Source organism: Heliangelus exortis, chromosome 9 (assembly GCF_036169615.1).
Source record: "Heliangelus exortis chromosome 9, bHelExo1.hap1, whole genome shotgun sequence".
NCBI lineage: Eukaryota > Metazoa > Chordata > Aves > Apodiformes > Trochilidae > Heliangelus > Heliangelus exortis.
Window position 1 is genome coordinate 13582374 of NC_092430.1, and position 21119 is coordinate 13603492.

The 21119-nt window shown below is 35.5% G+C and overlaps 1 protein-coding gene across 14 annotated transcripts in view; it reads right to left on the bottom strand.

Annotated features, from left to right (window-relative positions):
* The window catches only part of DLG1 (discs large MAGUK scaffold protein 1), a 143389-nt gene that overhangs the window by 43907 nt on the left and 78363 nt on the right, over positions 1–21119 (bottom strand). For 8 of the 14 annotated variants that reach the window (XM_071752193.1, XM_071752189.1, XM_071752188.1 and 5 more), the window contains 7 exons: positions 13092–13190; positions 8850–8903; positions 5345–5395; positions 4452–4576; positions 3002–3171; positions 2265–2401; positions 819–963 (listed from right to left, as the gene is read on the bottom strand). In XM_071752193.1, coding sequence (XP_071608294.1) covers positions 819–963; positions 2265–2401; positions 3002–3171; positions 4452–4576; positions 5345–5395; positions 8850–8903; positions 13092–13190 — 781 coding nt within the window. The remainder of the gene's footprint in view (positions 1–818; positions 964–2264; positions 2402–3001; positions 3172–4451; positions 4577–5344; positions 5396–8849; positions 8904–13091; positions 13191–21119) is intronic. The other 6 variants (XM_071752195.1, XM_071752192.1, XM_071752191.1 and 3 more) reach the window with 1 other exon arrangement.

Sequence of the window (21119 nt, forward strand, 5' to 3'; positions counted from 1 at the left end):
TGTGACAAGATAAGTGAAAATCCAGAAACGTTCGCCCATTCAGCCATGGAAAGATACAATTACATCACTCTCATATGTTGCTCCAAACAGTAAGTGGTAATATCCCTCTTGAAGAAACAGTAGAATGCACTCAAATTTTTCTTTAACATTGTATTTCAACCCTGAAATTTCTGGTTTTGGACATTTGACTTCAAAAAGACTCTTGTAAATAGTACCCCTATGTAAACAAGAAATTCTTCCAACTATTTTCAGTATGGAATTCACTGGTTTTCCACTTGAATTATCAACAATCAGATAAAACTGAAGACTTCAAGTAAGTTAACATGGAATTAAAAAAGACATCCCTCTCCTCTCTCAGTCTAGTTTAATCAAAATATTTGCAGCTCATGAAAAAGCAGACAAACTGGAAAAAGTAAGTAATAACATCACTAACCTCTACCTGAAAAAGATTTGGCTTTTGCTCAGTTCACAGCACCCTGAACATCTATGCAGAGCATTGTTTGTTACCCTTCACAGCCTCCAGGAGAATGAGGCACATGTTCTCCTTGTACTCAGCAAGTGATCAGAAACATTGAGTCACTCAGACAGGACAACATCAGTCATGGAAACACCCTAAGGTTCCCACTGGTGCTGTCTTTTCAGTATACAAGTTACAGTATGATATTCTGCATAGCATATAATTTCCTTGATTAATCAACTTTCTTAGCTGTTCACATGGTGTAATTTTAAAAAGCTCGAACCTGTTAAAATACTAACATCAAGAATGTTAACACCTTAAAGAGAAAAATAATTAAATCACAAAGTTAAGCTGAACTTACAGTTTGTGATGTCAGGAGGGGCATAACTGTCATTCATAAACATGCTGGTGGGTTTTGCAACTTTCAGATAAACAAAGTCAGATGTGTTTTTTAAGGCAGTCACTGCTTCTTCATGAGTAACTTCTTCTAAACAAACACTGTTCACCTAAAGATAATAAATAATAAGACATAATTGGCTTTATAAAAACTATATAAAATGTTAACTTCTCCCAAATAAATAACAATAGGACCAGAGGAAATTACATGACGTTGCATCAGGGGAGGGTTAGACCAGATATTAGGAAAAATTTCTTTACTGAAAGAGAAGTCAGGCACTAAATGGACTGCCCAGGGAGGAGGTGGAGTAGGTGTGGCACTTCATGACATACTTTAGTGGGCATGGTGTTTTTTTCCGGGTTGACAGTTGGACTCTGATCTTACAGGTCTTTTCCAATCACGATAATTCTGTGATTCTCTATATTTATTATGCAGCTAATAGTAAAAACATACTCTCTCTTTTTTCCTCCCAATTCTCATGTGAGGATTTGCCTGTGTCTTGAGCAGAATTCATAGAACTATCTATCCGTTGTAATACCATGATCTCATTCCTAATACTTTAAAAAAAGCAGAATTCTTTAGATAAAGGGATAACCCCAAGATTCTTTAACTAGCTGCAGTTTCCCAGCTCTGTGTCTTTAAGTAACAAATTTAGACAAAATGTCGTCTACAGATGGGAAACTCTACACTAACCATCCACAGTCAATTCCAAGAGCTACAGAGCACACATTCTGCTGACATGTACTCCAAATATAGATGTACTCAGAGCTCTTACACAAGCAGGTACTGCCTGGAAGACAGAGGGGTGTGGAACAACTGCACCTTACAAGAGTTGAGTTTACATTTCAGAAATTCCTGGCTCTAGCTCTTGTTTTTCTAGCTGCACAACTAGACTTCCAGATGGAATTTAAGAAAGTTGAAAGATATTTTTAATTTATGCATAGAAAATGGCACTTTGAAATATCTTAAGTGTAAAAAACAATAAAAGCCATGCAGAAGTATTACAAACACTGAAATAAAATATAAGCAGCAGTTTGACTACAGGCTGGCCAGCTACCAGTAAATGGTGTTCCTTTCCTTTATTCTTTTTTTGAAAAGAACAACCGTATGTAAGTTTACATTACTGTGATTTGTATCACAGAAAAATAGTAGCTGGCATCAGAAACAAACTGCCTGATTAACACAGGTTTTTGCATGGTGCTGAGGAACATATTTCAGGTTTCCTGGCAAGACGGTGTTGAAAACTGCAGATTTGGTTTTTATCACTGATACCCTGGCAATATAATATTTTAAACCAACTTCTATGAAATAAGTCTCCACCAGCAGGCAGCTTAACCACAAAATGAATAATGTCCTTACTGGGCCTAAAAGGGAATGATCATTTAAAAAAATAAAGCAATTCTTTCTTACAGCTAAAAGTTTGTCTCCAATCTGAAGTTTGCCATCTTTATGTGCTGCACCGCCTTCAATGATTTTGGTTACATAGATGCTGTTGTCTCCAGGTATATGCTGATTTCCTACACCACCAGCAATACTGAAACCAAGACCTGCTTGACAATAAAGTAATTTATCAAGAAATCTCTTAGCATTCATTAAATTAAAATTATTATATAAATATAATGCTATCTGCACCACATATACATATATACAGATAAATACAAATATAATACTGGGGTCTGGTTGAATCAATGGATACCTTTCCAAGTGAACTCCGCAATTTTCCAGAAAGTTCTGGAAAAAACCTAATATTTACTGATGTTCTGAAAATGAAAATAATTTACTTCATGGCTTGTGAAGGATGCACATAGCACAGCTACAGCATCAACACTGATATTTAAAGAACAGCTGTGCAACATTTCCCCATAAAGGAATAAAGTAATACTAAAAAAATAATAGTTTTTTAAAATTTCTAGGTAATTCAGTGAAATATTTTACTCCCATTTGTAATATACTTTAAACTAGCATCAGAAACACATTTCTATCATTTGCAAGATAGGGATGAAAACTCAAAAGCATCTTATTTTTCATAATTCTGCATTTTCTAGAACAACGTATATGAAATACTATTTAATTTTTTAAAAGATTGCAGAAATCTATCGTTGACTCTATCCTTCCTGTGAAACACAAGTTTCATACATCCAACATACCCTTAGGGCCTTTTACAAGTTTGATTTCCACTATTTTTTCTGTGACTGGTTTTCTTCTTTTGACATACAATCGTACAATTGATCCCGCTTCTTTCAGCGCTTCCACGGCTTTGCTGTGAGTCACATCCCGGACATCCACCTCATTTACTCGTAGAATACAATCATTAACCCTAGAGACAGCAACATTCATGTTCAGCTGTTGTGTTATACATTAGATATTTTATCTACAATACACTAACAAACATTTTAACACATTAAAATAGTTAGATTTTTCTTCAAAAACATACAGATTAAAGACAAGGCTCTAGAATTATTTATTAATGCTTAAAAATAAAACAAGGTTCACTAGAAAACATTTAAAGCTAATATTTTGTTTGCAGCTGAAGAGGACACTATCTTACATATATTTCATTTAAGGTTTTTGTTTAGGTGTATAAGAATTAAAAAATTCAGAAAGTAGGAAGCACACAATGAGACCATGCTACTTGTAAGCCATGATGTGAACAAGCCAACCTCCATTCCTGCCTTTAGCAGGCTGTTTAAGTGCTGGCTTCCACCTCATTTAACATATTGCTGTAGTAACACTGAGCTCTCATTACACTAAGTACAATGCCCGACCCACCTGTCACTATGTTCTGCCAGATGTACCTCTGACAACGGCAAACAAGCTAAAATGAGACCTTGAAATAATCTTATTAGGACTAAAAACCACAAGGCAGTCATGTCTACCAAAAATGATAAGGCAAGTTCTTAAAAAGAAATAAAATAAAGGCTAGAGTTGGATATGTTGGTGGTTTTTTTTCCACACAGTGATACAGGAGCATGCTTAAAGACTGTTCTGGATTAGAAAAATAACTCATTAATGCTTTGTTATTAACTTCCACCAGTACTTCCCAAAGAAGCTAAAAAAAAATCATTTATGACTATCTAATAATATGCCAACTCTTCCTTACTATCAGTCTACCAATAAGACAATGGAGTATATACTGGAGAAGGGGTACTCTATTAACTTAAACAAGAAATGTTTTTTCAGTAAATGTAGCATTTTAAAATTAAGACACAGAATTATACCAAGTATAAAAGACCGTTGTTATTAAGCTCAACTATCTTACAGATCAGAAAATCTGTGCATGGATAACCAAGAGTTACCTATCCTACCATGGCTTTTCCTTTGTATTGCATTAAGAACATATGGCATAATCTATTTATACCACTGAAAAGAAAAGTTTGCTTAACTCACCTACCTGCAGATTTTATTGGTTGGAAAAAAAAAAAAAAAAAATTGTTCCACTCAAACGATTTTCAGTATTTACAAAATAATTCTGTAAGAAAAACTTTTATAAAATGTAATGTAGCATAATAAAGCTATTAAAAGTAACAGAAAGTGTCCTGTCAGCTGTTTGATAATACATTAGTCAACATGTCACAAGCCAACACAAAGCCATCATACCGTAATCTTCCATCCTGTGCAGCTGCACCCCCAGCTATAATCTTTGTAATGAAAATACTTGAATCATCCCCAATATGTGGGTTGTCTGTACCACCTGCAATGCTAAAGCCAAGTCCTGAATTTCCCTGCAGGTAGAGGGGGAAAAAAATTTATAGCATTTATATTTTGTAGAAAAGATATTCTAGTATATCTATGTGAATCAATATGCAACCTAATCTACACCATTTTCACTGATAAGAAATATTAAAAGACATTCAAGAAATACACAACATATAACCATGCATAAGATGTAATTGCACTTTTTTTCATGGAAGTAATGAGAAGGTAAGTCACTGTGTAACTCTAAGATATACAGTTCTAATACCACAGCTTTCTCATTGATGTAAACTTGATAAACCAGATAAAAACTTCCCCCCCAAGTGAGCTAGATCTTTGAAGATTATTCACATAAATATTTTTTGATCACTAAATTATTTGTGACAAATTGTTTTTCCCAGAGAAGTCCCCAACTAATTTATGTCAAATATGTAATATACAGACAGAGATGCAGAGACTCAGACTAATATTTTCTCTTAAGGGTTGCCTGCCCTTACTATCAACTGCAAGATCTTTTCACTCTCCCAGTTACATTAAATACAGCATTTCTCAGGGAGATCCTTCCCCCATTTTACTCTTAATGGTCAAGAATATCAATAAAAACTTCTATTCCTGCTCCAGCAAGTGGCTGCAATTTTATTTGGTTTCTTTGAGTTAAATAAACTACCTAAATAAAACAAACCAGTAAGGATTGTTTTGGATTGCCATTTAGCTGTACCAAGCAGCTTAATTTCTTATATTTAAAGTATGATAAATCCCAACTAAAACAAAGTACAGGAAGACATTTAGCATGTTACCCTTTCAAGAGTAATTTCTTCATATTCATAATCTGCATCCGTGCCATTGACCTAAAAGAAAGCAAAGTGAGACTAAGGGAATTTTACACTTGACACAAGTTTGCTCAGCTGGAGGTTGACTCCCATCAAATCTCATCTGATTCTCGGTGACTGCAGAGCTCAGAGGGAACATGTGACTTCACGTGCTCTGTACATGAATCAGACACTTTTTGTACGAGTTTAAAAGTTAAGATTTCAGAGAGCAGACTGTTCTACATAGACATAGTAGAGCAGAGGCCCTCTGCCTCTGACTGTCATTTTAAAAATGCTTTTGAGTTTCTCAGCTGTTCCTCAGGCTTGAAAAAAAAAAAAAAAAAAAAAGTCATGGGGTAGAGAAGACACTAGAAGAACAGAGCAGTATTTCGTATTTCCAAACTGTTGCCCCTCACAGAGCAGGGAAAATTCAAAGACTGATGCTTTATGCCATTTCTCACCACAACTGGGTAAGACTCTTCCAAAGTAACTTTTCATAACTTTATATTGCTATTGATTATGTTGCATATATACTAAAGATCAACAAATTGCAACAAGACCAAAACCAGAAGAGTTTAGATGAATATTTTATAAAGCCAAATGCTAGAAGTATGCCTTGTATTCAAGTTAGAAAAGATACCCTTATTCTTTGCTGTCTACAGAGCCAAGACAGAATCAAATAGCAGAAGTAACAAATACATAAATTAAGCTAAGACAACTGAATAGCAAATTTTTGATCATAATTAAAGTAACACTAAGTTTGTTTTTCAATTACTTAGATAACTTGGAGCTCAAATTCTTTCCTCCACTGATACCTACAGCAGTATATACAATGTGCAACTACAGCAAATTCCCTATTTCAAGTCTTTAGGAAGAAATGCTCAACAAGGTAAGAAATAACATTTATATTTATTTCACAAAGCACCTTGTCACTACTTAACATACTTTACATACAGTAGCGTCCTTTACTCTCAACATAAATGTTCCAAGATTTCAAAAAGATACAAAATATATCTACAGTGTAAAACACTTTTAAGTCTTCTGGCAGAGAATTAAAAAGGGGCTTCAGCTCTCTGCAGACAAAATTAAGATCACATCTACATCGTTCCTTGTAATGTTTATTTAACATATTTTAAAAGCTCCAAAAGCTGGATATGCCAAAGGTTTCAGGGTGTCTAATATCAAGCTCATTTACCCCTCATTACATTTTTTCTTCAATGTCTAATTATATCTCCCCTTTAATACAAGCCACATCTATTCTAGACATGACAGATTATCATATTTCTCTTTGCAGTACCCCAAAAATGATATGCCCTTAGTAGTTCAGTGGAAAAGATATTGTGGTTTTAACACATGATATTTCCCCATTGAAAAGGGAAGAGGTCTTGACCTTTTGAATACATGAAACTGTATCTAATACCAAACCAACACAAAAGAAGCCACTGTGATCAAGAGGTTTTTATGTTAGCTTAGTCCTTGAGCTATTAGCTAAAAGAATGACAACATCTGCTAGGTGAACCAGTCATCTACTATTACAGTACCTGGGAAATGGTTCATGATGATTGATCAGTACATGGTGGTTTTTCTGGTTGTTTTTTTGGTTTTTGGTTTTTTTTGGTTGGTTGGGTTTTTTGTTTTGTTAAAAAGAAAAATTAATCATTTTCCTATTCATTACCATCAGGCAAAACAAAGCCCATTCTAATATATCTAAGAAGTTTCTTGATTATTTCTATGTACAACACTCTTTAATCCAATTTTAAAATATAATCTAGATAAACAAGAGAAAACAAGAAACCCCATTATTTTAATCTTTTTCTTTAGCTCAGTTCTATAGTATTTTGTTTTTTCTTGTTTTTTCTTCCACAAATTAACCTTTAATTTTATCTAACAAACCAGCATCAACAGAAATGGGAACAAGGATATATCAAATGGTAAGAACCACTCTAAGTTCTGAAGTGATCTTGGATCCACTAAGCCAAACTTTATTTGTAGGAACTTCCCCTGGATGAAATAAGTTCTATACAAGTGCAGTAATTATGCCACAACAATCTTCCTTGAATTTGGAAAACCAATTACTAGTTCAGCAGAATTTGGTCGGAGTCTTTTGGCTGTACTGAAATTAATCTTTCTGGTATGGGTAGTCTTATCATGTGACACCAACTTGTGTTTTGTTTGTATTTTCTTGAGTTTTTCCAAAGAGTAAAAACTGTTTCATGATGTTTTTTCCAGCCCAGTTTGAGTTCTAAGAGGGAGTACTTCCATCAGCAGCTCCAAGATCGAGACTGTGAGAGATGTGCTCTTGACCATTTGCTCCTTGATGCCTTTCTAGATAAGTATTTTGCTTTTTTCTCCTTTCAATAGAACAAGCTTTACCCGGTTTTTTTTTGAGATTCATAATGCAGTTATCTCCAAAGTACAATTCTAAATTACATCCCACTTATCAATTCCATTAGTTACTGGGGAGCCTAGAAGGCTATTAGTTTACTCAACCTCCTAGACTTATAGTAGGTTAGATTGCAGAGGGTTATGGGCTTGTTTGCGTTACATCCACTACAAATTGTTCATTTAAGTACTTTGTCATTTTGAGTGCCAGTTTGGTCTGTTAATGCTATTCTCTTTTCCTGTTTCATTACCTCTATACGCCTCTGTATGCCTCTATCAGATGGGGCCTTCTGAAACATGAATATCTATTTTATTCATCACTTTTCTTGTTCAGTATGCTGCGTCTATGTCACATCAATATAACAACAAACTGCAAGCTACTGCTGTGACCTTCTGGTCCGAGGCATCATTATTGCTCTTGGGACTCAGTTTTGAGCCAATTATGTAATCATACTAACCTTTTGTCTTTTGGTTAAATGTTTAATTCACACTTTTGTCTGCACTCAACTATTGCAGCTCCTCGCTAGCAATGTTAAGTTATGAATGCTTTTGAAAAGAACAAAATTTACTCTCTACTTGCCAATTCCAGCACTTAGAATAAACACAATATAAAGCCATTAGTGCAGACATTACCACTATTCAGTAAAACAATGGGCAAGCTGAATATAAGTAGTTTTAGGAGGAAGCCCTGAATTTTCAAACCTATACCAATCTAACTTACATTCCAAAGCCTCTGAAGTCTCTATCTGCCAGTGGTATTCCTATCACAAAATACACACTGTCAAACACAAATTTTAGCCTCCAAGTAACTGCACTTATTACCCTATTCTTTCAAAGAGAACAAACACACCTGTGAACATTCTGAGCACTAAAAACTTCAATATAGCCAGTGCATTAAGGAGTGGTTTTATGAGAAGTGCAACACAAGTTGCACATGAAATATTAGAGCATCTGCCAGCACAGTTGAAGAAACAGATTGTTCTCTGAGATTCCCAAGGTTCAGTGTTCAAACAACGTTTTGCACTGCCACACACTAGTACTCAAACAGACCTACACAACTAGATACAGAAAATTTAGGTAAAGTTATCACTGAAAGCAAGTGTAGGCTTACGTATGTTGGAGTCTCCAAAGAATCTGTATTCACCAGCACCGGAGGGGGATTTGCCTTTAACAAAAGAATAAAAAGAATATATGGTATAACAGAAAACAATACTAATAAGCAATTATACAACATTGAATTTGCTGTATTTCTCAAACTCACATTTCTTATTTTATATACAAGTACTGTCATTTATTACCTTATTTTTCAAAAGAAAAACAGAATCATGCTATCATTAGCCATGATGTCAGTTACCCTCATAATCTATGATACAACATTCAGAAGATGCTTTCCCAGCTCCTACCTTAAAACCAAATTTAGGTGGATTTGACTCCTCTTTCTTCCTACAAGCAAGATAAGTTTTTCCTTTTCCTCTTTAAACAGCAAAATGGAAACTTACAGAAATGCAAACTTATGTAAGAAATTAGCTACAAAACTGACTTATGAAAGCCAATCCACAGCAGATGCATGTGGTTCCATCAGAAAATTATTATGGATCCACAGCCATTGGCAGTCAGAGATGATTTCCATAGAAATATGAAATAGCATAGCATTCTTCTTAGCCAAGAAATGGTAAAATAATCTAACAGTTTTACTCTCTGATGTAAAAAATGTTGTTTCAACTGAAAGAAAATCCATACAGGCTGGTGGCATTTTTCTGAAATACTTCCAAATAAACAGACTGAAATTTTGCATCAAATGCCTAACTTTAAAATAGCCAGCATCTTGACTGCTCTAAGAACAAAACATAAACAGAAAAGAAAGCGTACAGATAGATTTCAGACTACAAATATTGCTTAAGCATTAATTTCAATAGGACATACAAACTCAGTAGCACAAAACCAAGTTAATCTTACTGCTTTAATGAAGCTGAGATTTTTTTTGTATGTATATATAAAATCCATTATCTTTAAAATTAAGACGTTCTTCACCTTTTACTTTTTATCACTCATGTGTGACTGTGTGTGGAAATAAATTTAGGGAGTTTAATGGGCTGCAATAGAAGCCAGCATTGAACTCATTCAAACAAACTTGAGGCTACAAAACCTTGACAATTAAATTAAGCTGTTCATATTCTGTATTTTAGTTTCATTATCATGACAATAACACACTTCTCAAGAATTCATGATTTTTTAAACCCCCGAGTGCTAGAAAGTAAGTGATGACTCAGACATTCTGTATAAAAGATGAATAATCACCAGACAGGATGCAATGTGTTACCAAGCTGCTGTGAAATTAGGTCTGTAACATTTAGTAAGTACTAAAATCAGGTGATCACTATGTAAGTTAAAAGTAGGCAAGTAAAAAAATGAAACAAACATGATGACACTTATGACTCTGAATATGCTATCAAACACATTTTCATTTAGCAATTCTCTCAGTAGAAGCATGGGCACACTGCACATGTGTGCCCATAAATCAAGTATTAATTACTAGTATCACAATAAAAATTTCTGTCAAAACAAAGCTCTCTGTCAACCATTTTCTGCCATTAAGCTACATCCTAATTTCTGCCTTTTATTCAACTGAAAGTCTATTAAAATAAGAGTAAATTAAACATAAGACCCTGTATTAAAACTATCAATCAATTCTATTATGCATCATCATCCCTGTAAGAGCTTTACAGTTAACACTATTTTAAAAAAATACTTCACTGCATTAAAAAGAACCTGACTGAATATGAGGCATTAGAAGTCTAATCTCAACTGGATGTGTAAGAGACAAGCATACCTATATTCACTTTATATTTGTGAATATATATATTTATGAATATATATATATTTATATCACCTGTGAAAACATTTTTCAATATATAAATAGAAAACAAAACAAGAATTTTGAAAGTTCAGACACATTTTTTACATTTTTGGATTTACATTTTTACATTTTATCAATTTTGGAATTATTATTTTTTTTTAATATTAGGATTCTGTGATATCCACACATATTCAACAAAAGCAGTGCCAGCTGGCTTCCTGTGAATCTTTATCTTGAGACTTACAAGTCTCCTTCCTTTAATATTTTTTTTTAAAAAAAGGAGAGAAAGACAAGCTAAAAGCAAATTCCTGTTGATAGGTGAGGTTTCTATGTGAACAGTATGTTTGAGACCCAAACTAGACAACAAATGCAAAACACCTTCTGTAAATGATTGTTTTTAATGCTCCTGCATCTAGCTGAATTCTTCATCAAGAAGCAGTAATTTAATATAGTTTCCAATAAGAAAAAAGCTTTTTTTGCCAGGTATTCCTCAGGTACACCTGGACACTGCAGGGACATAGAGTAACATCTAACTCAACACATCAAATGTTTCTGGAAGGAAGCTCTGGTATTTTAGTCTGTTATGTAAGAGTTCTCCAAATTACCCAATATTTGGATGCTTCTCTGCCAGTGCTTGTTCAGTATTTAAAAGGCATTTGACAAGTTTGTTTACAAGCAGACTAAGGGCTTGCCTACGGGGTAAAGTGACTCACAAAATACAAAGATGTATCTATTGCACAAAAATGCATCTGCCAAATCCAAAGTTGATTATAGCTTTCTGTGGTATTTTCTAATTGCTTAGAATCACAAATGATGCAGAATTATATAGCTAACTCCTGCAGACATTTACGTGCTTATAAGACAGAGGCACAGGCACTCAATTCTTCCTCTTTTACTGCCAGCATCCTTGTGGCCACTAATGCTGTCACAGCAATGACACTCAACGAAAAAATAAATATGTCCAGCATGAATTATTTTACTTCACATGAAGTTTAGCACACTGGCAATTCCCTGAAAGTGAATGCTACTGAAAACTCAGTTATCTTTATCTACCAAGGCTGATAGCAGAAGTCCACTGCTCACACTGGTCTGTCTGCCTCAAACCCTGTTGGGGGCAGAATCTCTCTAGAGGAAGGGAAATAGTTCTGAATCTAATAAAATCTTGGGTCTGCCTGTCGGGAAAAGTCTCAGTGAGATTCCTGTAAACATACCCCCCACTAGAAATTGCTCTATAAATCAGCAAACTGTAAAAGCATTTGGATTATGTAAAATTTAACTATGTGGCAGAGATTAAACAAAGACTGCCACCTGTTGCAGGTTTAGCCACGCAGCTTGAAACCAGACCTAGAGAAAAAAACCACAAACTGACGTGTACGCTACAAAAATACCCCAATAAGATTAATATTCTGGATAGTTTCATTACCTTCACAAGTCAAAACTATCTGTCACAAAAAAATTCTAAAAAGTACCCATATTTTCAGAAGGTGTGCACCCATCATTTGAGATTTTTGCAATTAAAGTTATAAAATATATAACTAGAATGTTATCCAATATGCAAAAATAGAACTACAACCTATCTCAAATTAGTCCATAGCTTGCCGTGTTGTAGTGGCATATTCCAAGTTACATGGAATACTGTAATGTTAATTACTATTTACTACTTTCACTTGGGTTGGCAGGGTTTATGTATTTTTGTGTGTTGACATGAGGTGAACTAAAAGATGAAGGTCCAAAAGGAAAGCACATTGTATGTGTCAAATATGTTAGGAAAGGAGGGTAAAAAACCTAAACAAATAAACTCTTTCATAGTCTAAATGCCCTCAAGCACACTAATATGAGCAAATGGGTGAAGAACATAAATTATTGTATGAGAACACAAACTATGACAGAATCATAGACTGGATCATTGGATAGTTTAGGTTGGAAGGGACCTTAATGATCACCTAGTTCCAACTCCCCTGCATGGGCAGGGACTCCTACCACTAGAGCAGGTTGTTCAAAGCTCCATCCAGCTTGGTCTTAAACACTTCCAGGGATGGGGCCTCTACAGCCTCCCTGGACAATCTGTTACAGTATCTCTCCATATTCACAGTCAAGACATTCTTGTTAAGATCTCATCTAAATATCCCTTCTTTCAGCTACAAACTGTTCCCTCTTGTCCCATAGTGATAGGACACGCCCCTGTAAAAAGTCCCTTTCCAGCCTTCCTGTAGGCCCCCAATATTCTACTACTTCTTTCCATTTATTTGGTTATTTTTGGTTTTTTTCTTTAGGTGCTTCACAACATACTAATGTACTTAGATATGAGAATATAGGTATTTTAAGTGGAACTCCTATAAAAAACAAAAAAATTAGGATGCAACTATACTGTATACTTATCCAGCTATTTCACAGTTCTTCTCAAACATGTAAGAGTACAAAAACATGAATTTAAACAAAGCAATGAAATAACTTGAAAATAAAAGTTGAACAAAATTAACAAAAAAGAATAAAAACCTGTGGTATGGTAGATGGGATGACAGTGGTCTCAGCAGGGACTGGTGGGACAGGGATCACAGGGACAATGGGAGAAGAGGAAGGAACAGCTTCTGTGGGCTAAAAATCACCAACAAAATGTCAAAAATAATGAGAACTAGAAAACCATTTTAAAACAAGTAAGATTTAAATTTAGCAGCTTAAAATAAAATAATAAAAAAAAATTAAAAAAAAAACCACAAAAGAAACAAATTAAACTCTGAAATAGCGTATGGATTTGGAGCCTATAACCACAACTGAAGACAACCAGCAACCTGCAGCCATGCTGTATATGGCAGTGCAGCAATGTGCTCATGCCACAGAAGCCAAAGTAGCAAGACACATCCTCATTGCTTACTCATACCAAGTTACTCACCTTGCAGTACAGAGTAATAAGACTTTGGTGTCCAACAGAAAACCTGTTCATGTCAATGGACAGACTCAGGCTTTTTTATGGGCTGGCTTAAAACCAGCAACCCTTCACCATTTTGCAACAGTGTGCAAAAGCAAGGAAACAGCAGCTAAAGCTGATAGCATTCAAAGTTAATACTCCCTTTGGATAAAAGGGAAAAATATCAGAAGTACATTGGGTTTTTAAAGTGGGGGGGGAAACATACCATCAGAAAATCTTAGTCAAAATGGGTATAAGATCCTACCACGGATTTAATCTACCTCTCAAAGACATTTGTATATCTTTACCATACATCTTCAGACTAGTAGAATTCTGGTATTAGGGATTTTAACTAAAGTATTAACCAGGAAAGCTACTGACATTTAAGCTGCAAGAGAACAATATCAGAGACAGCATTTTGAGCAAAACATTGACTCAAATAATTTTGAGATGTTAACACACGGGCTGTCAACAAGCTGTCAGCAACATAAACTGCTGGCAGCTATCATCAGTAGCAGAAGCCGAACAGCAAATCAAAGCTCTTGCAACTTAGTTGCTCCAACACATTCTTGAACTTTTAAAATATAATGTAGCATAATGACCAAAGAGAATACTAAAACCTGAAAATAAAGCAAAACCCCAGACTATAAAAGTATTAATGTTTTAAAAGCCTGAGATATTTTAAAACAAAGCTACATACACCAATAGCATACAACAAACTAAATGGTAAAATCAAATATTAAAGAAACCTGAAACATCCCAAGGGTAGCCATCCTTATTAAATGTCCATATGGTATTTCCACAGGGTTTTTTTTCAGTTCAAAGTCAATCTACCCCAAAATGAACAGCTGGTGAAAAATGTTGCTGTTATTGAAAGATGTAAGTACAAGATATACTTAATATCTTGAAAGATTATTACTACTGTCATTTAAACATCCTTATGTCTGTGGACAACAGTATAATCTTTCATGCGTTTAAAAAACGTGTGTGGGGGTAGAATTTAAACTGATCTCGAAAACTAATAATAAACATTTTGCAACAGATGCAGGAGTGCTCAGTGCAACAGACATCTGGTTACTGGAAGAAAAATGCAACCTTTAGAGGACAGATCAAATTAAAAAGCCTGAGCAATCTCTAAGCCCTGCATATGTGAGAAACAAGCCACACCTTCAAGTCGGCTTTGTTACAAAATAAGTAGCTTCTAATGTATGCATACAGTACCAAATCCTGTTAACCTAAATTACAGATAAACACATATTACATATCAAAATGTAACACAACATTAAGGCTGACAAGCTAACCATTAGCAGGTCAGAAGAAGCCCAGCTTCCCAGTTATAAACCCTGAAATAAGAGAAGGTTAAAAACAACTTGAATTTATTGTTAGATACTGACCTTTGACTTAGCAAAATAACTGACACCGTCATAGTTGATTTCCTTATGGACCAAACAATCTGCACCCCTCTGCACCAAGCAGCAGATGTATTTTCCCGCATCCTTCCTTTCACTAATTCTTCATTCCCTTGTCTCTCTGGGTTCCACATTCCCAAACCCTTCAAGAACCCTCCCAAATAGTTCCAGTGTGTATTCCTATTATTTCAGAACTGATGTTCAAAGTCCTTTTATTCTTTCAGGTTCCAATCTCACAAGCTGTTCATACTGTCATTCTGTTTTCCCTTCGTGATGAAGGTTTAGTATCACTTAAAAGCTGCTCCCTGCTCCTCCAACCATCCTGGTAATGTCCCTGTTGAGTCTCCTCCATCACCACATTCATGAGGAAAGAGGTGTCAACACCAACCACCACTTTATAAGCATGTGCAAATCGAAATGAAGGCAACACTGTCTTCACTTAAATGTTTCATGGAATAGAGTGAGCTGATCTAGGAACAACCACAAGGAAGGACAATGCACAAAATTAAAGATTTCTAACTATGAGAGCAAAAAGACCTGGAACACAGTTATAAAAGAACACTGATTTTAGTTTAGTATGCCACATAATCCATCTGAAAATTAATATATGACACGGGTATCTGTTAGAGCACCAGAACAGGCTCCAATAGTCTAGGGTTTCACCTTAAATGCTCTGCTTCCCAGGAATTTTCAAGAAACAATTTGTAGAATTCCTAAAAGTTACAACTAATACTCTGAAGTATTCTGGAAAACAAGTACTTATCCTCAATATAACTTTAAAACTTCTTTTTAATATATATGAACAATTGCACACAACTATGACAGATTTAAATATAGGAATGCATGACCTGATCAATATCTCCAAGTCTCAGAGCCTAAATAGACATGCTAACAGCTACACTGAAAAGCCATTGTTACAATGGTACAATTAAGCTCAAGTAATTATTTTAAAGCGTGAGGAAGGATTTTCTGATATTTATAAACAAATAATAATAATTTTATTTAAAATGGCATGTTCAAAAAAAGCTAAGCTAATAATGCCTTAAAGCGATCAAGTAGAAGAAGTGCTTTCAAATCTAACACCAATTCCAGATGCTGTGAAAAGGAAAACAAATGCTCTTTCTCATATTTAACCAACACACACAATAACCCCTGTGAGAAAGTACCAACTAATCTGAAATTTTCAAAGCAAACTAAATATGCATCCCAAAGAAAAGTGAACCAGCTAATTCCATAAAGCTGCTTTTTTAAGTATTGAATGACACATTTTGGATAACCAGACTTTCACTTTCAAGGTATTTCCATTAAAAAAATTTACATTGTATACAGTGAAACAACCTGAATGGGAAAACACTGTGTAGAAGTATGTCTTTGCTACCCCAACTTCACTTATTACTACTTCAATTTCTAGTGATAAACTATAAAAGAAAATTAAGCAACATTAAGCCTCTAGAAATAGTAGCGATAAAACTGCAAAAAGTGTGACATTTTCTGCAGTTGGCACCCAAAATGCACATCCATAAGTACCTAATGTAATACATACCTTTTCTAAAGAACAATTAGAACATGAGCCATCAGATACCCAACCACTAGCAGCTTTTACTTTTGCTGTGCTTTTTGTAGGGCTCTTTTTTACACTGTCACGTAGGTTTGTAAATTTTCCTCTGTGTTTAGAAGACACTGGCAAGGTGGATGAACTAAAAGATGCACAAATGCTCCGTGCCTGCTGCTGATGCCGACAAAGCTGCTTTGGCTGTACATGAAGATTTTGGCATATTTCCATCCTCGGGCTCCTTGTTAAATCAGTGAGCTTGAGTGTTCCCATTTCAGTGCCATCTGTAGCACCACAGTATTTGTAGTTGTGACAGTGAGCGGACATGAAACTGGTAGACAAACAATCCCTTCTTGTGAAAAAAATAATGGAGGAAAAGTAAATGAAAATATTGCTTCCTGAAGAAGTTCAAAATATGATTGCCTTCTAGATTATGGTCATAGAAAGAAGCACTAAACACTGTTTTAGCTGTTACTGCATGTTGTGTACTCTCTCACTCTATTTAAAGAGCACCATTGACCCACCACACAACAGTCAATTTGTTGGGCACAAATAATCAATGTAACGCACAAATTATTGAATAGATGGCAAAAGTCATCTGACTTTATTTATTAAAAAGAAGATATGAAAGGTTATAATAATTTTCTTTCTTCCATGAATTCCTACAATCCCTCAACTTTGCTATATTTCACCACCTCAAAACTTCTACAAGGTTCACATCTAGAAATTTTAAAATATAGCAATTCCTCTACTTTTCTGAATACTTTATGGGGCCCCCAAAAACTAATTAATTTTTAAAAGGTTATGATAAAAAATAGGAATTATAAATGGGCAGATACATTATACAGGATCTCAACATCATATTTACAAAGAAATTTGTTTGGACCATAACAATAATTACTTTGTTTTAATAATTTAAGATTCCATTTCCATGAAATATAGCAGCACTGTCAGACCACAATTTTAAGGTGAAAAACTTTTAAATTAAAAGCTAAAGCCAAAATAAAAATCAAGACATGTAAACAAACCTGAGTCCTCTATTACTTTATTTATTCAGTTATAATGCCATAGGTGCACAATCTCTGTATTACATTTTATGCCAAGTGTCAAGACAAGGAAGCTTCAAAACAACTCCTACCCCTTAAAAAAGCACGCGAGGAGCTAGCTTGATTTCCTCATGCTGCTGAATATTCAGCTTTACCAGCCAATTGTGGATTATTTAAATAAGAAGAGGTGGCATAATTTTTTACACTCAAAATAAAAAACTAGAAATATAGACCTAACAACATTTACATTTCCAGCTACAGCATGGATATTAAGAGGGAAATAGGAACTGACAGATGCTCCTCTAATCACCAAGATCTGCCATGTCTTATCATCTACCCAGAATAGATGTACTCAGGAGCTGCATACATATCATTAACACAATATTCATAAATGCAGAGACAGAAAGGTTTGTGGCCACTGAAAGGAAGCTGGAAACACATTGGCCACACACATTTGCAGACTTGTGCATGTGTATGGCAGGGATGTCTTCTGTCTTTGAACTATGAGGGAGCAGGAGGACTGTTTCCCAATAATACCTATGGACAGATGCACCTGGTTGTTCTGCTCTAAACAACACAAGGTCTAGATTTTGTTCTTGAGGGAAAGGAAGATAAGCATGCTGTGCATGTACATGTAGATGAATGGTTCAAAACCAGCACATCACTGTTCACTTTTTCTCCTTTGATACTTTTCCATGGCCACAACAATACCAAACAACTCTGAGGCACATTGTAGAGCCTGCAGGGATAATGCAGACCAGAGGCTGTGTCTTTTGCTGAAGAATTCAGTGTGCCAAATGACGGCTCTTGTAGCCACAAACAAACAATTACTTTTTTTTTTCACAGATATGATCAAGACTGACAAAGGTTTAGCAGGCTGCATTCATACCACCCATTTTATTTTCATATCAGTATTCTTAATCACCATAATATTGGCTAATTACTAAATGCAGTAAGAAAGAAGCAAGGGGGGTGCATATCATAGACCCATAAAATGGTTTGTGTTGGAAGAGACTTGAAGAATCATCAAGTTCCGACTCCCCTGCATGGGCAGAGTCACCTCCCACTAGACCAGGTTGCTACTGGCCCTATCTTAGACTTCCAGGGATGGGGCATCCACATCTGCCCTGGGCAACCAGTTCCAGTGTCTCAGCACCCTCACACTAAAGAATTTCTTCATAATATCTATCCTAAATCTCCCTTCTTCCAATTTAAAGCCATTACCCCTCGTCCTATCACTACACACCCTTGTAAAAAGTCCCTCCACAGCTTTCTTGTAGGCCATCTTCAGTTTCTGGATTTAGGGTTTAAGGCTTTTTGTTGCATACAACACAAATCCCAAAATATGTGATGTTCCACATTCAGAAGGGTCATCTTATTCATGGAGGCATGAGCTTTGTTGAAAGTGTGTAAAGGAAGTAGCCCCTTGATTAAAAACAAAATCAGACTTGAAGCATACTAAGCAAAAAAATGAGGGTAATAGCAGATGCTGGCTACCATTTTTTTGGAAGCTACGTTGTCTGGCTTCCTATGTTCTCCAAAAAATAAAGAGTAAGGCACAGCGCAAAACACAAGACAAATTAACATCTCTCCAGTGTGCTTTCAGACATCCTGACTTCACTGGCAAAACAATGAAGATCATATAGCAGTTAACTCATAACAGCACAAGGTTTTTTTCTGGAGTCCTCATGCCTTTGGCCCCTGAGATGTTATCAATAAGATACCAGCAATTAAAAGAAAATAAAAACTTGAAACCACTTATACTTCCAAGAGCAACAGTTCAAGCACAGCCAAGGAACAGGAGGTAAATGCAGAACACCTAACTCATCCAGGGCTGCACAGTGTGCCAGGGCAAACTTCAGTGAAAAAACTGAGGTCACATTGAAATTTAGTGTTATGCAAGTATGGAAAGTGAATATAGAATCTTGGTCAAAAAAAAGAAGGGAAGAGGAGGGAAGGAATACATAATCAAAGCCATAGTAAGGCTTATCTAGAGCAACTGTGGTGTAAAACAAAATGAGAACAGAGAAACGGAAGAAGAAAAAAAATAACAAAAACAAGGTAAAAAAGGAAGAGAATGCAAGAAGAATGATATTCACAGAGATCAGTCACATATTTAGGAGTCAAGGGGATAATTCTGTCCAGAATTATCTGGGCAGTTGCAATGGAAGGGAAAAAAAAAAGAAATTGCTCTCTGGCAAAGCAGTGGGACGCATGCGTAATGCGAAGGAAGAAACAGCAGTTATATAACTAAAGCTGCACAGGTTTGGCAGAATGTCTTTTGCTGCAAAAAGCCTGAACCCCTAAGTGTTCTCTGCAGACTACTAATTACTAACATGAACTGCTCCACTCTAGTATCAAGTGCTGAGTGATTTTTTCATAACCAGAGGAGGTTCAGGATCAGGTTGTGCTTTCATTTGACATACAAACTCTGAAAAACGTGCTCCTAACAGACAGATGAATTACAAATATTTCATTCTTTGAAATTACTACATCGAATGTAAGTGGATACTTCTTTGCAGCAATCTGTTAAAGTGTCAGTTATTTTTTAAAAGTAGTATTTCTTCAAGGATCATGTTCTTTCCACATTCTGCAACACCCACTCAACAGCTCGATAACAACACCACTCATGGAAAGGGAAAACAGTATTAATATTTAACCAGCAATGTCTACTGCAAAGGTATTTTTTAAAGCCTCAATAACCAACTTTCATTGCTTCCAAAAGTAATTCTAATAGCTAGAAGAATCCTCCCAAAATAGTTCTGTACTTCAACCCTTCCATTGCCTTCAAGCAAATACCACAAAATCAGCAACTTCTGTAAATATGACCTGACTGATGAAAACAAGCCCATATTCATTACCTCTTCTAGAAAAGTAGGACAAAAATATCTTCCAAAGTGAACAAAAGGTAGGAAGAAACAATTACAATCCAATACCCAGTGACAAACTTGAAGTGGCATATTTTCTCTCTAGAGTTCTCTAATTTAAAGTTTGGCAGAGTAGTTTTATATCTTTTCCCTGAGCTATATCCTAGAATGCCACAGGACACTTCACTAGTGAATCTGCTATTTTAGGAACTTTACATCCATCATCCACAAAATCACAGAAGTCAATATTCATCTAAATATACCTTCAGGGATGTATAGACTGTTTGGTGGGGTCTAACAGGAGTAAGAATAAAGCAGAGCTGCCATCCCTTCTCATTCTCAATCCACATGAGCTGTATGCTGCCCACAGCATCTAAAGCTGAGCACTGGGCAAGCAGCAACATGGATGCTCTGCTCGTGGTGTGTTCCTCCCTAAGTCAGTGCCATCCTGTGGCCTGGACAGCTCCTCAGTCCCATTCTCTAAGTGGCTTGAGCTGTTAGTGCATTTTAGAGATGCATATTTTTCATTAGTGTATTTCTCCAGGGCTTCAAACAAAATGTAGCATCAAGGGGATTTGGAAATTAAACATACAAATCTTTCCCTACTGCCAAAAAAAAGTTCCATAGAAATAAAATTTTTAAATAACCAGTTTTCACAAGACCTAAAAATTGTTAACTATCTGAACATAAGCAATCATTTAAGTATAGATTTGAAATTCCAAACATTTCTATACCAAAACAGTAC